The sequence below is a fragment of the Chiloscyllium plagiosum genome, chromosome 1, assembly GCF_004010195.1.
Source record: "Chiloscyllium plagiosum isolate BGI_BamShark_2017 chromosome 1, ASM401019v2, whole genome shotgun sequence".
Taxonomy (NCBI): Eukaryota; Metazoa; Chordata; class Chondrichthyes; order Orectolobiformes; family Hemiscylliidae; genus Chiloscyllium; species Chiloscyllium plagiosum.
In genome coordinates, this window is record NC_057710.1 from 31875768 (window position 1) to 31898314 (window position 22547).

General features: G+C 41.9%; 1 protein-coding gene across 2 annotated transcripts in view; it reads right to left on the bottom strand.

The window, feature by feature from the left end:
• Positions 1 to 22547, bottom strand: part of smad2 (SMAD family member 2) — a 118847-nt gene that overhangs the window by 75717 nt on the left and 20583 nt on the right. Inside the window, exon 2 of one of the 2 annotated variants that reach the window (XM_043717159.1) lies at positions 800 to 889. The exons of the other annotated variant lie outside the window; for it this stretch is intronic. Within the exon in view, the coding sequence (XP_043573094.1) occupies positions 800 to 889 (90 nt within the window). The remainder of the gene's footprint in view (positions 1 to 799; positions 890 to 22547) is intronic. 2 annotated transcript variants of the gene reach the window in all.

Here is a 22547-nt window from a genome sequence, read left to right on the forward strand (position 1 = left end):
ATTGTACAGGGGGGGGGGGGGGGGGCGGGTATGCTTGGAGCAAGTATAAGCGAGGTGGATAGGAAACAGGAGTGTTGGAGAGAGGAGACCAGAGGTCAGGAGATTTAAATGTTTCAGGTCATTAATCTTTTATCAACTGTGAAGTTGGCTTCCATTCTCCACCAATGCTACCAGATCTGCTTTGCTGTTTCAGTCAAAAAATAGCATTACAGTGAAAAAAATAAATCTAACAATTTGAATATCGATAATCAAAATATTAAGACTGACTGATATATTGCTCACCTTGCACAAAATATTAAAAACAATTTTAAAGTATGCACTACGAACATTAACATAGCTACACTAGAGTTAACAAATTTTTGAAATTACATTCCCACTGATAACGGGAAAGTAAACCTAGTAAACAGGATTGTGTTGTTTGAATAGACAACCTGTTATTCATTAAATAGAATTAGCCTTTATGCATACAATGCATCTCTTATTATTTGCTCATAATATACACAAGATTTATCTGAATCAGATTTAAAAATGAGAAAATATTGGAAGTACACATCAGGCACATCTGCATCCGTAAATAAAACAAAAGGTAGGTTAACTTATTTTGGGTGTAGACCCCTCTTTTGAATGTATTGTGCCATGTATTTCCACCAATTTTTTCTGACCTCTTTTAGATTCCACAAAAAAAAACACCAAAAAACACCAAGAGTGAATTCAAACATTGACAACTCAAAATGCCCACAAATTAATCCCAACATCCCACTGTGTGGAAGAACAGAGCTTTTAGTGACTGTATATTCACCTGGTTTGCTCAGGAAAGCTGTAAAGGCCTGTTGTATCCCACTGATCTACTGTACCAGGTGTACTCAGTCCCCAAATTTCAGAGCATGTGCTGTGCATAAAATTAGAAAAAAAAAGGTAAACATGGGGCATGGTGTAGTGAAAAGCTGATGGAGGATTATACATGTAGACAACATAAAAATAAGCTGCTTTAAATAAGAAATGTCAAGATTCCAATCAAACAATAAGTTTTAGGGAAAAAGAAAGGAGAATATGCATTCATTCAACTTACCATGGAAGCTTATTGCATAGTGGTTGATGTCCCACAATGCATGCCAGAAACAGACATTTTTCACAAAGCATGCTTCAAAATAAATGTTCAGTGATAAACAGGTAGGCACATATATTCCCTTCACCCCAAAATCTACAAAATATTGAACATAATCAAAAGTAACAAAGGCATTAAAAGATAATGTGTATTGAAAATGGCCATTAAATTTTGTGCAAAAGGAACCTTGAAAGCATAGAAATTTCTGCTGTAATCACAACATGCAACATTAAAATAAAATCACTGTAAAAGTGCACAACATATCCTTTAGTTCAGAAGTACACAACTTCTTAAAATCTACATCTGCTATTATTTTTTTCAACACGTTACGGAATCTTACTTAGATATCAAACTGTGTCCTGGGGACAGGATAGATTTCCTAATTGTCTTTGTTGGATTCTCTGGAACAATAGGGATCAAAGACTCAAGTCCTTTATAACAAAAAAGCCAAACAAAATTCCATGACAGTTTATAGCCAGAACCATATTAAGCTACACTGTCACGAACAAAATGCTATTTAGAAATAATATATTTTGTATCATAGAAAAGAACTTTAACAGTAGCCTTCCTGCCTTTCCAGTTAATACTCTTCTTGGTCTTTTGTTAACCGTCCACTGCTTCCTTTCTACTCATTCCCTTCATATAGTAGTGGCAGAGAACTGAACACCAAATAGTTTTTATAGCTTTCATTCTTGAACTCCAATCATGACATTTTAACTAAAATATCTCTTGTTCTGTTTGCAGATTTAAACCAACATCAAATGTTTATATCAGACAGGCTAATTAGACCTAAAAAGGAGAAAATACTAGAGAAACTTGGGCCTGGTGGCATCTGTAGCCTGAGAAAAAAAAATTGTTAGAGTTAACACTTCAATCCAATATGACTTCCTCAGAACTGAAATGTTAACAGTTTCCCTCTACACAGATACTGCCAGACCTGCTGAGTTTCTCCAGCACCACTAATTTTTAGATCTAATTTCCAGCATCCGCAGTATTTGACTTATCCTTGAGCTAATCAGATTTCTGTGCTACACAAGAGTTCTATCCCAACAGTATTCCTTGGAGTACTCTATCTCCAAACTTCTTTTCAATCCAGACATTGAGCCACAACTTAATGTCCTCATATCACTTATTTTTGAAATTATGCAAGTTCCAAATTCCCTACTTCTCACCATTCACCATTTATTCCAGGGACTCTGCTGCTGAACATTTTGATGAATCGTCATTGCCTCAAGTGAAATCTTTTAAGATTCACACCTATGCTACTATCTGCTCACAACAGGCTTGCAAATTCTTCTGATCACGCAAGCATATAAATAGTTATCAATTAACACAAGGGTTTGCAATGCACTTCTTTTTCATCATGATCAATGGTTACTTATCACTCAAAACATACTTATCAGTTGACTGTTTACTGTTCCCAAACTTAGTTCTCATATTACAATTTAATTTCCAGTTTCTTCCATATTCTTCAGTAAAGCAATGAAAATCATGTTCCACCCACCCAATTTTAATGCACTTGCAGCATCCCATTCAAGTTGTGCCACTTCCTTTGACAAATAACGTTACAACATACAAGAGGATAAACAATTAAAAGTATTATCCTTACCTCTGGGGTCATGCTCCAACTCCGATGCATATGCGGCTTTAAGTACTTTTTTAAAATCAGTCTGCTTGAACACGTTGTGTGTTCTATTCCCCTTTGAAGCAGGATTTCACAGGATCAACTGCACTTACCAACAAGGTTTCTCTCCCCCAAAACATTATTTTGCTCCCAGCCAAAGTACAGCCAACACGTCCAAAATATTTTGCCAAAATATACAATAAGACTACTTGCTGGCTTATTTTGTAGGCTTTTAAATTGCAGAACTACTAACATCATGTGAAGTCCATAAAAAACTAATTTAAATATTCCAATAATGCAATTTACATAAACAATCTGGATGAGAATGTAGGAGGCATGTTTAATACGTTTGAGGATGACACCAAAACTGATGGTATAGTAGATAGCGAAGAAGGTTATTTAAGATTACAAACCAACCTTGATCAATTGTGTCAATGGATTCAAGAGTGCGAAATGGAGTTCAATTTTGGTTAAATGTGAGGTATTGCGTTTTGGTAAAATCAAACAAGTGTAGGGCCCTGGATATTGTTGTAGAATATAGTTACCCATGGATTCAGATACATTATTCTTCAAAATTTGCGTCACAGGTAGTTTAGGTGTTTAACATGCTTGCCTTCATTGTTCAGACCTTTGAAAATAGGAGTTGGGACATCATGTTGAGGTTGGACAGGAGGTGAGGCCTCTCCTGGAGTACTGTGTACAGTTCTGGTTGCCCTGTTTAGGAAGGATATTATTAAATTGGAGAGAGTTCAGAAAAGATTTACCACAATGTCAGGACTGGAGGGTTTGAGTTATAAATATAGGCTAGGGTTTTTCTCACTGGAACGTAGGGAGATTGTTGAGGGATGACCTTATGCAAGTTTATAAGATCATGAGGGGCATAGATAAGATGAATAGGACGGGTCTGTTCCCGAAGGTGGGGGGAGTCGCATATATTCCGGCGAGAGGGGAAAGTTTAGAACAAGACATGAGGAGCAACCTTTTTTAAAAAAAAAGTGGTTAGTGTTGAATTAACCGCCTGAGGAAGTGGTAGATGTACATCCAGTTACAATGCTTAAGAGATTTGAATAAACACATGAATAAGAATAGTTTAGAGGGATATGGGCCAAAAGCAGGCAATTGGGACTAGTTTAGTTTGGAAAAGTGAACAGCGTGGACTAGCTGGACTGAAGGGTCTGTTCCCATGCTGTGTGACTCTATGGTGTGATTCTTGACAAACTTATTTCGTTATGAGCCCAAGAAGAAACTGAACATTAGAAATCTTCATACTAGGATCGCAAAGAAGTGAGAGGTGATGCATTTTGGGAGGTTCAACAAGGATAGAACATAGATATAGAACACAGAACATAACAGCGCAGTACAGGCCCTTAAGCCCTTGATGTTGCGCCGACCTATGGAACCAATCTAAAGCCCATCTACACTATTGCATTCTTGTCCATATGCCTATCAATGACCATTTAAATGCCCTTAAAGTTGGCGAATCTACTACTGCTGCAGGCAGTGTGTTCCACACGCCTACTTCGGAGTAAAAAAAACCTCTGACATCTGTCCTATATCTATTACCCCTCAATTTAAAGTGACGTCCCCTCGTGCTAGCCATCACCATTTGAGGAAAAAAGCTCTCACTATTCAACCAATCTAACCCTCTGATTATTGTATATATGTCTCAATTAAAGTCGCCTTTCAATCTACTTCTCTCTAATGAAAACAGCTTCAAGCCCCTCAGTTTTTCCTTGTAAGACTTTCCCTCCATACCAGGCAACATCCTAGTAAACTTCTTCTGAACCCTTTCCAAAGCTTCCACATCTTTCCTACAATGTGGTGCCCAGAACTGTACGTAATACTCCAAATGTGGCTGCACCACAGTTTTATTCAGCTGCAACATGATCTCATGGTTCAGAAACTCAATCCCTCTACCAATAAAAGCGAACACAGAGTATGCCTTCTTAACAACCCCATCAACCTTGATGGCAACTTTCAAGGATCTATGTACCTGGACACAGATCTCTCTGCTCATCTACACTAGCAAGAATCTTACCATTAGCCAAATACTCTGCAACCCTGTTACTCCTTCCAAAGTGAATCATCTCACACTTTTCCACATTAAATACTTTGTTCAGCATTTGTTTCAAATCGCATTGAGCTTGCACGGATAGGATATATGCAATGAATGGGTCCCTGGGGAATACCGAACAACAAAGGGGCCTACGTGTACAAGTCCATAGATCCTGGAAGGGGTCAGCACAGGTAGATAGGACAGTGAAAGCAATATACAAGACACTTCTCTTCATTAGCTGTGGGCATATAGTATTGGAGCAGGAAAGTCTTGTTACAACTTTATAAAACTTGGTTAGGCATTGGATGAACTTCTGCGTGCAGTTCTAGTCACCATAACATCAGAAAGACAAGTTTGCACTTGAGTGGCTGCAGAGGAGATTCACCAGGATGCTGCCTGGGATGAAAAGTTTCAGCTATGAGGAGAGTCTGGGTTTGTTGCCTTGGAGCGGAGGTAGCTGAGAGGAGCAATCTGATTGAAGTACACAAAATTATGAGGCACAGGGTAGGTTATGAATGGCTGTTCTCCATGACAAATATATCAAAGGCCAGAGGGTGTAAGTTTAAGTGTGCGGAGCAAGTGTTTAATGGGAGGTCAGAGGAAAATGTTTTTAATCCAGGTGAGTAGATATATGGAATATGCTATCTGTCTGACAGGGTGGTGGGGAGGCAGGTACTCTCACCACATTTAAGTAGCATCTGGACTGAGTGCTTAAAATGTTAGGGCAGAGTAGAATATTGACCAAGTGCATAGACACTGTGGGCCAAAGGATTTGTTCCTTTGCTGAATGACTATGACTGAGGGGGCAACCAGGCATGCTACAAAATTATTTTTCTACTGCCTACAATTTTATTGACTTTCAATAGGCGATAAATCTGTTGATGTGTGCAGTACTTGAGCCAAGGACAACTTGAAACACGTTCTGCCAATTTTTTTTAAATTGTCAAGTGTAAAAGAAAATGAATGACATGGAGTGGCAATAACATGAACTGTTAGCCATCACTGAATTCTCCAACATCCTAGGGGTTACCACTGACCAAACACAACTAGTCATGTAAACATAGTGGCTACAAAACCAGATCAGAGGCCAGGAATCCTGCAGCAAAGTAAATTTTCCTCCCAACTCCCCAAAGCCTGTACATTACATTTCTGACTTTCGTCTTGTAGATAATGAAATACATACTCGCCTGGATGCGGCAGCTGCAACAACACAAGCAGCTTGACAACCATCCAGGGCAAATCAACCTTCTTAAATTGTACCACATTCACAAACATCCACCTACCTCAACCATTGACGCTCAGTATAGTATTGTGTGCCATCTACTAGATGTATTGCAGATAGTTACCCAGGCACCTTCAACAGCATCTTTCAAACCCATGACCATTTTCATCTCGGAGGACAAGTACAGCAACTACATGGAAACACCAGTACCTGGAATTTTTCCAAGCTATTCACCATCCTGACTTGGAAATATATTGCCATTCCCTCAGTGTCTCCAGGTCAAGATCCTGGAAATTCATCTCCGACAGCAATGTGGGTTTACCTACAGCACAAGAACCAGCAGATGAAGGTGACAGCTCACCACTTTCTCAAGCCTCACTAAGGATGTGCAAAAACACTGGCTTAACCAGCAACACCCACATCCCATGAATGAAAAAAGTTAAACAAGCAAAGTTAAGACTGAATGGTGCAGGAAATGTACTAAAGAAAATCATTTCCTCTTGGTGTCAAGGTTCAAGACAACTAAACAATGGTTTAGTTAACTGCAAACATGGAACTTTAGAGTGTGAAAAAAGTTGCAGTTTATTAATGCAAGTAAAAACAATACCATAAATGACAATCTGCTAAGACAGGTACAGTACCTGTTATGTATTTTCAACAAGACTAAAATCAGAATTTTATAAGCAGAGAATATGTCATTCAGTCCATTATGAAAAGCTCAATTGATCTTGCTCTTTCACTAGCAACCATGCAAAAATATTGCTTCTTCCCAAATCCCGACTTGAATTTACTACCATATAAGCTGTGTAGTCCAGAACATGACTAACACTGTTGAATATCTGTATCCTTTACTGAACATTACATGTTTTAAAACATGTAGATTTAAAACTCTAGCATCAGAATCATTAGAGCCCATTAAAATACTAACTTCAATATTTTGCTTCCTTGTTTTTAATAAAATCTTAAAACTACCATTGCACCCCTTCTACCCAGCCAAGGATACAATTCTGTAAGGAGCAACCACCTTTTGATTAACTACTTGCTCTATAATTCTTTCATCTGCATTACAAAACTACCTAGCTAGAAGCTTCTGCTTCAAACTTAATCCTGCCCTTGTTCAACAAATGTACATATTTCTAGGGGTCACGGGATCATAATTAGGACGGCACAGTGGCTCAGTGGTTAGCACTGCTGCCTCAGTGCCAGGGACCCGTGCTCACTTCCTGCCTCTGTCAACTGTCTGTGTGGAGTCATAGAGATGTACAGCATAGAAACAGACTTTTCGGTCCAACCCATCCATGCCGACCAGATATCCCAACTCAATTAGTTCCACCTGCCAGCACCTGGCCCATATCCCTCCAAACCCTTCCTATTCATACACCCATCCAAATGCCTTGTAAATGTTGCAATTGTACCAGCCTCCACCACATTCTCTGGCAGCTCATTCCATACAAGTACCATTCTCTGCGTGAAAATGTTGCCCCTGAGGTCTCTTTTATATCTTTCCCCTCTCACCCTAAACCTATGCCCTCTAGTTCTGGACTCCTCCACCCCAGGGAAAAGACTTTGCCTATTTATCCTATCCATGCCCCTCAAATTTGTAAACCTCTGTACAGTCACTCCTCAGCCTCCAACATTCCAGGGAAAACACCCCCAGCCTGTTCAGCCTCTCCCTGTAGCTCAGATCCTCCAACCCTGGCAATATCCTTGTAAATCTTTTCTGAACCCTTTCAAGTTTCACAACATCTTTCCAATAGGAAGGAGACCAGAATTGCACACAATATTCCAACAGTGGCCTAACCAATGCCCTGTACAGCTGCAACATGACCTCCCAACTCCTGTACTCAATACTCTGACCAATAAAGGAAAGCATACCAAACGCCTTCTTCACTATCCTATCTACCTGCGACTCCACTTTCAAGGAGCTATGAACCTGCACTCCAAGGTCTCTTTGTTCAGCAACACTCCCTAGGACCTTGCCATTAAGTGTGTAAGTCCTGCTACGATTTGTTTTCCCAAAATGCAGCACCTCGCATTTATCTGAATTAAACTCCATCTGCCACTTGTCAGCCTACTGGCCCATGTGGTGAGTTTGCACATTCTCCCAGTGTCTGCATGGGTTTCTTCCAGGTACTCCGGTTTCCTCCCATAGTCCAAAGGTGTGTGGGTTAAGTGAATTGGCCATGCTAAATTGCCCATAGTGTTAGGTACAAGGGCAAATGTAGGGGAATGGGTCTGGGTAGGTTGCTCTTCTCAAGTGTCGGTGTGGACTTGTTGGGCCAAAGGGTCTGATTCCACACTAGTTAAACTAATCAAACTAAACTAATCAAAAAGGCAATTCAACCCCTCAATCATGTTTCTGTAGCCAAGACCCTGAACAATTGGGCTAATTGCTGTACCCGAGTTAATTCATATCCAGGGTTAACCACACAAGACATTTGTATTCTGCAATACCTCTCAGCAAATTACACTACAGAGCATCTAAATATTTTAACAAAAAGGGGGAAAATGCAGTATTCTTGTTTCTTCGTTATTTCACAGCCATGCCCTATATCACTAAATCTTCCACTCAATTGATGCAAAAGTAGTCTGCAGGATTAACTTAAAAGACACTTTTAAGCAATAGGAACAAAGGACCTCCAAAGCCAAGTGAAAATATCTCTCAAAATTCAGGAATAAATCTATTCCTGATTAGTATTCTTATCACCAAGTTGCCAGAAAGATCTTCAAAAAACATATGCATACACCTCAACTGCTTCAATCAGAGTTTACATTTTTTGGAAATACTGCAAGTTTGAATTTAAGCAAAGGAGTACCTTATTTATCTCTATACATTGATAGGGTGTCTTTTCATGAAAGAACTGGTGTTTAATTTCAGTAGCATTATGGCACATTTATTTTGATTAAAAAAGGTATCACGACCACACATTAGAAATGGTACAATAACTGGTTTAATCCTTCTGATCTTTGAACGTACATGGACAGTCCTGACAATTAGGGGAAAAAGTGAAACAAAGTATTGGATGCTGACAGCAGGTGTAAGTGATGGCACTGGAACTGATAGATTAAAAGCATCACCAAGGACAAGTGCAAGTATATTTTTCTATGGAAGATTGATAGGTATATGCCAAATTAAAACTTCAGACATATGCGAATCATGTTTTCAAGGCTGATTAGGCACGAGCAATTAATGCTAGCTCAGTGAGTGTTGTCACCTGGATGAATTAAAAAAAGGTGTCACTAAACATGAGGCTATAATTCCACTAAAGTACACGGGATGACATGAATCATGAGGGGAAATAATTATAGGAGAAAAAAATCATACAGTATAATCAATTTGGCTGTTGTGAAGCAAGTATGGAACAAGTTTCACAGTATGGAATTAAAATTACATCAAAATTCATACAATACAGAACTGAGTTTGGGGAGGGCATCTATAAACTAACAGTGCTAAAGAAATTAGTGTAGGGGTCACAATTACTTATTTACAATACTATTAATGACCTAGATTTCAAATATATATCCAACTCTTGAAAGCTTCTATGGAATCCAGCTCCACTCTCCCAGAGAGCGCATTCCAAATCCTAACTACAGAGCAACGAAGTTTCCTTCTCATAATTCCTAGCTTCCTTGCTGACAATCCTGAAATCATGACCCCTAGTTACCGAGATAACAAATTAATGGAAACTGGATATCCTTTGACCCTGTCAAAATTGTTCATAATTCTGAAAACCTCAATAAAAATCGTCTCAATCTTCTTTGCTCCAAAGAAAATAAGTCCAATCTCTCCTTATATCTAAAATCCCTCATTCCTGGTATCATTCTACTAAATCTCCTTTGAACTCTCTCCATGACTTCAGCATCCCTCAAAATGTTGAGAGAGAGAAAATCTGGAGTTAAATTAAAGAACCATGGTATTATTACAGTGCACGAGGTGGCCATTCAGCCAAACATGCTTCACTAGCTCTTATCTCATGCCATTTCCCCTATATGCCTGCACAAGATTACTAGGAGAAAGTGAGGACTGCAGATGATGGAGATCAGAGCTGAAAAAAGTGTTGCTGGAAAAGCGCAGCAGGTCAGGCAGCATCCAAGGAGCAGCAGAATCGACGTTTCCGGCATAAGCCCTTATGCCGGAAGCGAGGATTCTGCTGCTCCTTGAATGCTGCCTGACCTGCTGCGCTTTTCCAGCAACTTTTTTCTGCACAAGATTACTGTCTAAACACCATCCAATGCCCTTCTGAATAGCTCAATTGAAGCTGTCCCCTCCCACCCCACCCAGGCAATACACTTCCTACCCTAACAACTTGCTATGTGACAGTGTTTTTTTCCTATCATCCTTGCTTCATTTGCACATTACTTTAAATCTAGGCCTGCTCATTCTGGTTTTCGAACTGTGCACCCTATTTTACATAGGTCAGAAGAACACTGAAAAACAAAGTTATCACTTCTGTGCACTGAACCTCGTCTGTTACCTAGCTGCCCGTTCCACCAACTTGTCAATGCCTTTTTGGGAGTTCGTCATTATCCTAGGAGTTTACAATGTTTCCAATTTTAGTGCCATCTGCAAACTTGGAATTGTCCATGATACATCAAGGTCCAGATCACTAATATACATCAGGAAATGCAAAAGGTTCAATATAGACTCCTTGGGAAACTTCACTACAAAGCTCCTCGTGCCTGACAGTTTCTTCCTCCTATCACCATAGCCTGGGTAGCATCAAACCACTTTTATAAAGACTGATACAAAAAATTCATTTTACGCCTTAGCCATGCCTCCTACCTGTCTGTAAATCCCCTTTGATGATCACTGATTGACCCTACTCGTTCTTTAACTACGCGTAGACTTTATAGATCTAAAGATGACTTTCGGAGTTCCCTTTGTTAGTTGGTAGTTATTTCTCAAACTTTGATTCTTCAACTACTAAGCCTTCAACATTCCTGTTGATTCTCCTTCTACCTTACACCTGTATTAAGCACACCTTTTCTTTTTAATGTTAATTTCTACCTCCTTTGTCATCCAGGAAACTCTGGATTTGTTTATTTTGCCTTTGGCATTAGAAGAGAAAAATGTTGCCTGAGCGCTCACTTCTTGAAGATAGCCCACTGTTCAGTTACTGATCTTCCTGTCAGCTTTTTTTTTCCTCCAATAAATCCCACCCAGTTCTGTTCTAGCCCAAGTCAAATTATTTTTCTTGCTCTGAATTGTTCCAGCCTCACCTTAAATCTTATGATACAATGACCACTGTTTCTTAAAACATACCCTAACCGACATTTGAGCTACTTGGCCCACCTCATTTCCTAGGATCAAGTACATCATAATTTTGCATTATCCAAAGTAGTAAGTAATCCAAAACTGGGCTAACTAATTAAGGTACACAGCGATCATAATTTATCAAGCTGGTGGTGGTGGTGTCAAAACAGGACACAGTAAGAAAGATTTTACAACACAGAGCAGTGTGGTGAGGTCACATGTAGCGTGACGTGACTACAAGATCACGATTAGATTAGATTCCCTACAATATGGAAACAGGCCTTTGGTCCAACAAGTGCACACCAACCCTCCAAACAGCAACCCCTGACTAATACAAAGACTACGGGCAATTTAGCATGATCAATTCGCCTGACCTGCACATCTTTGGGTTATAGAGTCTTAGAGATGTACAGCAACCGGAGCACTCGAAGGAAACCCACGCAGACACAGAGACAATGTGCAAACTCCACACAGACAGTCGCCCTAGGCTGGAATCGAACCCAGGTCCCTGGCACTGGGGCAGCAGTGTTGACCACTGAGCCACCATGCTGCCCCTATTTTTACCACATCTGGTATTCCCAGGCGGTCTCCCATCGAAGTAGCTTCCTAGATCAGATGAGATTGGGCATTTTTCAGACTAGCATGGCCGTAGGACCCATCGAGGGTATGAAACTTGGCTATCAGTTTCTGTTTGGCAATTCTGAGCTGTTGAGCATCTCAAAGGCCACTTTGGAGGACGTTTACCCAAAGATCAGAAGCTGAATATCCTTGACCACTGAAGTGTTCCCCAACTGGGAGGGAACACTCCAGATAATGAGTAAGGAGCTTTGCTTTCTTAAAAAAAAAGCAGCTGGAGAAAAGAATTATGGGAGAGTTCCAGAGTGCAATAATTGCACAACTACTATAGATGTAATGCTATAGTATATTTTCTTTTGTTATTTCATGGCATGACAGACTGTAGGTTGAACTCTCTCCTTAATTCTGTGATCCACACCAATGCTTAGGCTCGTTGAGTCAAAGTACGGTTTAATTACTGGTTGTATCTTTGGGTGTTGCATTAGCAGCTTTGTTAGTAATGTTAATGGCAGATTTGTCCTTAAAATTTATCCAAAATTTGAGTGTTAAACGAGTCCACAAAGTTCAGCAACTGGAGGGTTTGAGCTTATAGGGAGGCTGAATAAGCTGAGGCTTTTTTCCAGTTGCGGAAGTGGTAAAAGACAAATAGGAAGTGGCCATTCAACACAAACACTGGAATTCTCTAAAATTAACGCAAAGTACTGGAGAAACAATTTACCTGTCATCTGTGGAATGAAAAACAGGGTTATCATTGATTTTTACAGTCAGAGAAGTACAGCATAGAAACAGACCATTTGATCCAATTCGTCCATGCCAATCAGATCTAAACTGATTTAGCCTCATTTGGCCCATCTCTCTCTTTAAACCCTTCTTGGCACTGGAAAAGCACAGCAGGTCAGGCAGCATCCGAGAAACAGGAGAATAGATGTTTCAGGCATAAGCCCTTCATCAGGAACGCACGACCCAATGCGTGGAAAGTTGCTTTTCAGGTCCCTTTTAAATCTTTCTCCTCTAATCTTAAATTTATGCTCTCTAGTTTTGGACTCCCCCATCCTTGGAAAAATACCTTGTCTACTTACCCTATCGATGCCCCTCATGATTTTATAAACTTCTAAAGTCACTCCTCAGCCTCAATGATCCAGGGAAAAAAGCCTCAGCTTATTCAGCCTCCCTATAAGCTCAAATCCTCCAAACCCTTGTAAATCTTTTCTGAACCTTAATATCTGTCCCATATCAGCAAGACCAAAACTGAACGCAGTAGTCTAAAAGTGGCCTAATCAATGTCCTATACAGACACATGACATCCCAACTCCTACACTCAATGCACTGACCAATGAAAGCAAGCATGCCAAGCGTAGTCTTCGCCACTTAGACTCCATTTTCAAAGAACTGCACCCCTAAATCAGTTTGTTCAGCAACACTCCCCAGGATCCTATCATTAACTGTACAAGTCCTGGCCTGACTTGCCTTCCCAAAACACAACACCTCTCATTTCTCTAAATCAAACTCCATCCGCCACTCCTCGGTCCATTGACTGATCCGATCAAGGTCCTGCTGTACTCAGAGATAACCTTAGTCACTGTCCACTTCATTACCAATTTTGATCTCATGTGCAAACTTACTAACTATCCTATACTTACATCCAAATCAATTATACAAGTTACAAAAAAATCAGTGGACCCAGCACTGATCCTTGTGACATACCACTAGTACAGGTCTCTACTCCAGAAAACAACTCTCCTCCACCATCCGGTCTCCTACCTTCAAGCCAACTTTATCTAACTGGCTAGCTCCCCCTGGATTCCACATGATCTAACCTTGGTAACCAGTCTTCAATGCAAAACATTGCTAAATGCCTGGCCAAAGTCGATGTAGATGTTTACTGCCCTGCCTTCAGGTAACAAAAAAGATTAAGTTCGAGAGACATGATTTCCCACACACGAAGCCATGTTTTATGTCCTTGTCATTCCAAATGGACGTAAATCCTGTTTATCAGAATCCCTCCCAAAACTCACCCACCATTGATATCAAGCTCACTGGTCTATAGTTCCCTGGCTTTTCCTTACTACCTTTCCTAAATACACATTATCCAGCACTCATCTGTGGCTATCAATGATACAAATATTTCAGCAAGGGGCCCAGCAATCTCTTCCCTTGCTTCCCACAAGTTCTGGGGTACACCTGATCAAGTCGCAGGGATTTATCCACCTCAAATGTGTTTTCAAACCTCAAACACCACCTCCTTTGTAATATGGACACTAAGGTATCACTATTTATTTCCCCAGTTCCCTGGATTCCATATCCTTCTCCACAGTAAGAACAAATGCAAAACTACTCATTTACTATTGCCCCTATCTGCTGTGGTTCCATACATAGATACCTTGTTGACCTTTAAAAGGACCCTATTCTCTCCTTTTTACCCATTTGCCCTTAATGTATTTGCAGAATCTCATTGGATTCTCCTGACCCCTATTTGCTGAGGAAGTGTAGTGCTGGAAAAGCACAGCAGGTCAGACAGAATCAGAGGAGCAGGAGAATTAACATTTCAGGCATAAGCCCTTCATCAGGAATGAGACTTGTGGGCCAGGGCCGAAAGATAAATGGGAAGGGGGTGGGGTTGGAGGTAGCTAAGAAAATGATAGGTGGATGAAGGGGATAGGTCGGGGGGGGTTTGCATGTGGAATTGATGGACATGTCCAGAAGGCGTTGCCATGTTGGAGGTTGCAGGGTCCCAAGGTGGAACACAAAGCCTTCCTCCTCCAGGTGTTGGGTGGTAATGGTTTGGTGGTGGAGGCAGCCATCCAACGGAGGGAGTATGTCTTGACAGAGTAGGTGGGGGAGTTGAAGTGTTCAGTCCACGGGGCAGTGGGATTGGTGGGTGCAGGTATCCCAGAGATGTTCTCTGAAACTATCCGCAAGGCATCCGTCTCCCCGATGTAGAGGGGACCACACCAGGTGCAACAGATGCAGTAGGTGACATTAGTAGAGGTGCAAGTAAATTTCTGACCAATGTGGAAGGGTCCCTTGGGACCTTGGACGGAGGTGAGGGGAGTGGTGTGGGCGTAGATTCTGCACTTCCTGCAGTGGCAGGGAAAGGTGCCAGGAGTGGGGTATGGACCTGACAAAAGAATGGCGGAGGGAATGCTCTTTTTGGAACATTGATAAGGGTGGGGAGGGAATTATCTCTCTGGTGGTGTCGTCCGTTCAGAGGTGGCGAAAGTGGTGGAGGTTGATGCATTGTACGCAGAGGTCGGTGTGGAAACGGAGGACAGGGGGTTCTGTCCTTGTTGTGTTGGGAGGGGTGGAGTTCAAGGGCAGTGGTGTGTGAAATGGAGGACATGCACTGGAGGGCATCGTCAACCATGTGGGAAGGAAAGTTGGGATCGTGGTAGAATGAGGCCATCTGGGATGTGTTATGGTGGAACTGGTCATCCTGGGAACAGATGCGGTGGAGGAGGAAGAATTGGGAATAAGGGATGGCGTTTTTACACAAGGTAGGATGGAAGGAGGTGTAGTCAAGGTAGATGTGGGAGTTGTTGGCCTATAGTATATGCCTGTGGTTAGTTGGTTGCCAGAGACAGGAATGGAGAGCTCCAGGAAGGGGAGGGAGGTTTCCAAGATGATCCAGGTGAATTTGAGGTTGGGGTGGAGGAGTTGGTAAAGTTGATGAACTGTTCAACCTCCTTGTGGTAGCACGAGGCAACATCGATACAGTTATTGATGTAGCAGATGAACAGGTGAGGGGTGGTGCCAGTGTAACTGCGGAAGATGGACTGTTCCACATATGACAAATAGGCACGCATTTCTGGGTCCCATGTGGGTGCCAATGGTTTGGAGGAAGTCGGAGTATTGGAAAGAGAGGTTGTTGAGGGCGTCAGTGGAAGAGTACTGGTTGGGACAGTGTGAGAGGAAGAAATGGAAGGCTTGGAGATCTTCGTCGTGGCGGACCGATGTGTATAGAGTCCAGATAAGGAGTTGGGAGCCAAGGAAACGAAAATCTTGGAGGAGGTGAAGGGCATAGGTAGTGTCATGAACGTAGGCGAGGAGCTCCTGGACTAAGGGAGACAGGACGGTGTCGAGGTAGGAAGAGAGGAGTTCGGTGGGACAGGCGCAAGCTGAGACAATGGGTCGACCAGGGCAGTCAGGTTTGTGATTCTTAGGAAGGAGGTAGAATTGGGCAGTGTGGGATTCATGGACAATGAGGTTGGAGGCTATGGACGGAAAATCCCCAGAGGTGATGAGGTTATGGATGGTCTGGGAGATGATGGTTTGGTGATGGGACATGAGGTAGTGATCGAGGGGGTAGTAGGAGGAAGTGCCTGCAAATTGTCACCAGGCTTCAGTAGTGTAGCGGTTGGTGCGCCACATTGTGTCCCGCTTGTCTGCGGGTTTGATGGTGAGGTTGGTGTTGGAGCGGAGGGCTGCTCTTGAGGGTGAGAGTTTGGAGTGGGTGAGGCAGAGAGGTTGAGGTGGTTGATAACCTCTTCATTTCAAACTGCCACTGTGATAAGGGTGGGTAACAGGCTGTCACGGGGTATCCAGGTAGATGGGGTGCTGGAGGCAGGGGAAGGGGTCCTTAGTGGGTGGGCGGGTGTCTTGGTTGAAAAAGTGGGCACTGAGGCAGAGGAAGAAAATGTTCAAGGTTGCAGCGTGTCGAACTCATTAACCTGGGACCGTAGAGGGATAAAGGTGAGGCCTTTACTGAGGACTAAATGTTCTGAGGGAATGGCGAAGACATGGCAGGGATGGGGGCCAGGACCTGGAGTTCAAAGTGGGGTCAGAGATAATATCTTGAGTGGCCATGGTTATAGGGTCAGTAGTAACATCACCAACAAAAGTGACGCCCACAAAGGGTGCTGAAGTGGTGCTTATGGCTGGGTTAACAGGGGCGGAGGTGGCATCACGAGCGGCAAGGGCAACATTTCAGTTAGGTACTTGGCTGGTGACATTGGTGGAAGTGATGTTGACAATAGAGCCTTCCATTGGGTCAGACGTGGCTGCCATGGCGGCAACTGCGGGGGCAGAAGTGACATGCAAGGTAGGTATAGTGTCTGTGCTGGTAACTCTAACTGCGCTGGTGGATCCTGTGGTGGTAGCCTTCTCAGCAGTTGCGGAGATGGTTGGTTGGATGGTGATCTGAGGTGGTGTGAGTGGCAGGGGCGGAAGTGACGTCGTCAATCTCCCTGGCGGTTGTGGGGGTGTGCGGCCACATGGCTAATGGCATCTGGGTGGTTCCAGAGGCCAGGGGAAGGTTCGAAAAAAAAAACAGTATTGAGGGATGTACACAAATGTTTGTTTAACTTACGTTCTTTCATGTCAGTTGCAGTACAGAAAAACAATTTGTTGAGCACATGTATCCTTCTGAGGATGTAGAAATGCAGAGATTTGTTCCAGGTCTGGGAAAGTGAGGCTCCAAGCTGGGGCAGGTCTGACTGCAGGTAGAGTAGATGGCAGTGCATGGCTGATAGCGTGGAGCGGAGGATCCAGAAAGAGAATCATTGTTGAAGGTTTTGGATTTGTAGTGTGTTCTGGGTATCCTGATCAGGTCCAAACTGGGTGGGTCTGAATGTGGTCCTGAGTCCATGTGGGATCAGACGGTTCCATTGGCAGGCACTGAGAAAGGACTGTATTTGCCAAAGCTATTGCCTGTTCCCATTTTGCCCGCCTGATTTCCCTCTTAAGTATACTCCTTTTGCCCTTATATTTCTGCAGAGAATCATTCAATCGCAGCTGTCAATGTGACATATGCCTCCTTTATCTTGACTAGAGCCTCAAATTTTCTAGTCATCCAGCATTCCCTACATCTACCAGCCTTAGTGCTCTCCTACTGCGATCTCAGTCATTTGCTCTACCTTATTTCCCAAGAGAAGGTCAAGTGGGGGTAGCACGGTGGCTCAATGGTGAGACCTGCTGTCTCAGTGCCAGGGGTCCGGCTCAGATTCCAATCTTGGGCAACTGCCTGTGTGGACTTTGCACATTCCCCCCATACCTGTGTGGGCTTCCTCCAGGTGCGCCAATTTCCTCCCATTGTCCGAAGATATGCAAGTTAGATGGATCGGCCATAGAAAATGCAGGCTTACAGAAATAGCTAGGCGGCGTGAATGGGTGGGATGCTCTTCAGAAGGTATGTGAAATTGATGGGCCGAATGACCTTTTTCTACGAGTGGGGATTCTACGTTTTGTTCCTTCTCTAGTAGGTACATACATATATTGAAGAAAACTGTCGGCATTTAAATTCCTCTCCATTCAAGCCCTTAACACTATGGCAGTTTACACTTGGGAAGTTAAAATCCCATAGCATTACAACCCTATTATTCTTACAGTTATTTGAAATCTCCTTACATATTTGCTTCTCAACTTCCCTATTGGAGGCTCTATAGTACAATGCCAATAAGATGATCATCCTTTTTCTATTTCTCAGTTCCAGCCATACAACCTCATTGGGCATTTTCCCAGGAATATCCTCTCTAAACATATCAATGATGTTACCCTTAACTAAACACACCACTCCTCCTCATTTGATGGGGCTTAGGGGAAAAAAAGTTTACTTTATTTCCCCAAAAATAAAAAAAGGAGGAAACCTGTTTTGTCATTAGCTTATGGGATAAACATTGGGGAGGAATCATGGGTAATTACTGCTTATGCTTAAATATTGCCATAGGCAATATAAAATTTAGATGCTATCTTTAAGACAGCAACAAATACAGCATTTCTTACATTTTCCGCAATATTATACATTCAAATCTGGAATGGTACTCAAATTCACAATCTCTGACTCAGGGCAAAGAAACAAAATAACAATGCAATCTAGTTGATGTTCATCACTTAGTCAAAAATATCAGTCAATTTTTATGTATCAAGAGCAAACATTGAATGTTCTTGAATTTTATTCTGGCGAGTACGTTACTTATGTGGCGAGGAGTTTCTTCCAATTGTATACGCTAAGTGATGACAAAGGTATCATCTACATAATAGATTGATAGGGAGGAATGTCAGTTCCAAATGTTGCATTACTGCTTTTGCTAGCAATCAGGGACCCCATTGGTGTACCATTGATTTGTCTGTATACTTGTCCATTGAGTGTAAAGTGAGTTGTGAGGCATAGGACTAGTAATGTTAACATGCTGTTCTTGTTGATGCTGCTGGACCTGGTACATAGATGATACCTCCGTCATCATTATACGTACACAACTGGAAGAAACTCACCACCACATCAAAAATATCCTTACTGGATGAGAGTTCACTAAAAAGAGGACAGTACACTCCCCTTCCTGGACGTATTAGTGGAACACACATCTATTGGTGAACTCCAGACCAGTGTGTACAGGAAGAACACCCATAGAGATCAGCTATTGAACTATAACCGCAACCATCCTAGCACCCACAAAAGAAGCTGTATTAGGACACTATTTAAATAGGCAAGAACAAACTGTAGCAACTGAACTCCAGACAGGAGAACAGGAACACTTATTCAATAGATTTAAATGGAATGGATACCCCAGGTGCACTGTTCTCCAGTACTTGTACAAAAACCAGTACTTGTACGGCACGGTGGCACAGTGGTTAGCACTGCTGCCTCACAGCGCGCCCGTAGTGTTAGGTAAGGGGTATGGGTGGGTTGCGCTTCGGCGGGGCGGTGTGGACTTGTTGGGCCGAAGGGCCTGTTTCCACACTGTAAGTAATCTAATCTAATCTAAAGAAGGAAACATGACATGACCAGGTACAATAGTGACCATACTTTACACCAAGTACATAATCAGAAATGACCACCTGACTACTCAGACCCTAGGAATCAGTGGTCCACAAATCAGTAAACACCTTTCATCAACACCTCACAAAGTTAAGACCCAACACCACACAGGATGAACGTAACCCACAAGGTACCCTGCAAAGGCTGAAAAACACATTAGCACAAATAGGAAGAAAATTTATTATATAGTGCACGTGCATCAGCTCACCACTACCAGACACGACTAGTACTCTCTCTTTTCCACCACACAGACAGACAATGAAGAACACAAATACAATGGGACAATGTAACCATTCTAGCACAAACAACACAAACATGCAAGGAAATTCCTGGAAGCTTGGCACTCCAATCAGAACGCAAATATATATTGAGCTGGTACCCATATGCAAACCAATAAAAAGGTACAGAATCAGAAGTACCAGAAAACAGAGACAAACGCCAGGCGGGATAGACCACCAACATTTTGCCAGAGGCACAGTGATGATGTCACCTAGTGAGGTGATGAAACATCTGCAGAAAAACACACCAGTTTGGCAAACAAATCTACAACCTAAAGTCTGAGTCTTTTAAAAGTAGTAGTGAGAATTCAGGGCCAGCATGTCCCTCTAATAGAGGAGGGCAAGGGCAGCAAGTCCAAAGGGATAGCGTGCTTGATAAAAACAAACATTATCAGGTACAAATATATTAAAAATAGGAGAGGCCCTCAGGAGAAGAGTGTGAGAATGGGTGGGATTTAACAAATATTACGAGGGCAAAGAGGGACCAAAAACATCTTTGGTAGATAGGACTAAGGAAAACCCCAAAAGGTATAATATATTTTGTAACAGCAAGAGGATTACCAGGGAAGAGAGTAGGGCCTATTAGAGAACAAAGGGGTAATCTATGCATGAAGCCAAAGAATGTGGATTAAATCAAAAAGAATGAATTTTTCCCATTGGTATTCAAAAGGAAAAAGACATTGCAGCTAGAGATTTTAATTAAGATGAGGATGTTCTAGCCCATGTTCAAATTATTAGAGAGGTGGTATTATAGGTTTTAACCTGATGAGATGTGCCCTAGGCTACTATGGGAGACAAGGAGGGACTTTGCTGGGGTCCTAGCAGAGATACAGAGGAACGTCAACTATCCAAACTACACATATGGGAAGTATTTTGTTCAGATAATCTAATGTTCGGATAATTGAATGCCAGATAATCGAGGATCCTCTGTATTCATTACTGCATTGACCACAGGTGAATTGCCAGGTGACTGGAGGATAGCTAATATGGGTCCTTTGTTCAAGGACAGCACGGATATGCCAAGTAATTATAGACCAGTTAGCCTAACATCAGTGGTAGGAAGTTATTGGAAAAAAATCTGAAGGACATGATCAATTGGAAAGGCTGATTATGGATAGTCAGCATTGATTTGTTAGAGGGAGATCTTGTCTTAATTAATTTGCTTTTGTGTAAAGGTAACTAAATACATTAATGACAGTAGTGCAGTTGATGTGGTTTACAGAGACTTCGGTAAGGCCTTTGACAAGATTCCACATTGAAAACTGGTCCAAAAAGGTAAAAGCCCACAGGATGGAAGGCAAGTTGGCAATCTGGATCCAAAGTTGGCTTGAAAGTAGGAAGCAACAGATTATGGTGGTGAGTTTTGTTTTGTGATTGTAAGCCAGTGACTAAGAGTGTACCATAGAGATTCAGTGCTGGGACCCTTATGTACATTAATGACTTGGATATGAATGTAAAAGGTACAATCAGTAAATTACAGATGACAAATTTATGTTGTTGATAGTGAAATTGACCAGCTGGTAAATTGGACAGAAAAACAGATGGAATTTAACCCTGCTAAGTGAGAGATGATACATCATGAGATGTCTAATAAAGGAAAAGATACACAAAATGAATGGTAGGTCCCTAAGCAATACTAAGGAACAAAAGGAACATTGATGTACAAGTCAGATCACTAAAAGGTGTCAGCACAGGTAAACAGGATGGTGATGGTGAAACGTGGAATGTCATGCAGAGTACAGACACTAGGATGTGGTTTGGGTTGAAAAGATTCAGTTATGAAGAGACTGGATAGAGTGAGATTGTGTCCCTTGGAGCAGCAGCGGTTGAGGGTGGATTGGATTGATGTATACAATATTACAAAAGGCATGAAGGCCAGAGGGCTTAAGTTTAAGGTAAAAAGTAAGTGATTTAGTGTATCTGAGGAAAATCTTTTCAACCAGAGAATGATAGAAACATGGAACGCACTGCCTTGGTGGAAGCAGGTACTCTCAACATTTTAGTATCTGGATAAGCATTTAAAATAACAGGACATAGAGGGCTATGGATCAAGTACAGATAAATAGGATTGGTGTAGTTTGTCATTTATTGACTGGCAGAGATGTGGTGGGCCAAAAGGGCCTGTTTCCATGCTGTATGACCTATGACTATGAATCCAAGATCGTGAGTGACACAGTTGATTTGGATACTAGAATCCTGAACCTCATTAAAAGGTGTAGCAGGCAATAACTGGTGGGGTACCACAGGATCAGAGCTAGCCCAGACCCCAGCTAATCACAATATAATGATTTTGATGAGATAACTAAATATTACATCTCCAAATTTGCAGATGACACAAATCTAGGTGGGAGGGTGAGCTCTGAGGAGGGCACAGATGTTTCAGTGTGATTCAGATAAGTTAGTGAGCAAATGCATGGCAAATGAAGTATAATGTAGATAAATCTGACAGTATCCACTTTGCTGACAAAAGCAGAAAGGTAGATTATCTAAATGGTGATAGATTAGAACAGAAGAGAACATCAGTTGCTAAAATTGAACATTCAATTGCAGAAAGCAGTAGAGAAGGCAAATGGGTTGGACTTCATAGCAAGAAGATTCGAGTAAAGAAACAGGGATGTCCTGCTGCAATTGTACAGGGCTTTGGCGAGACCACACAATACTGTGCACATTTCTGATCTCTTT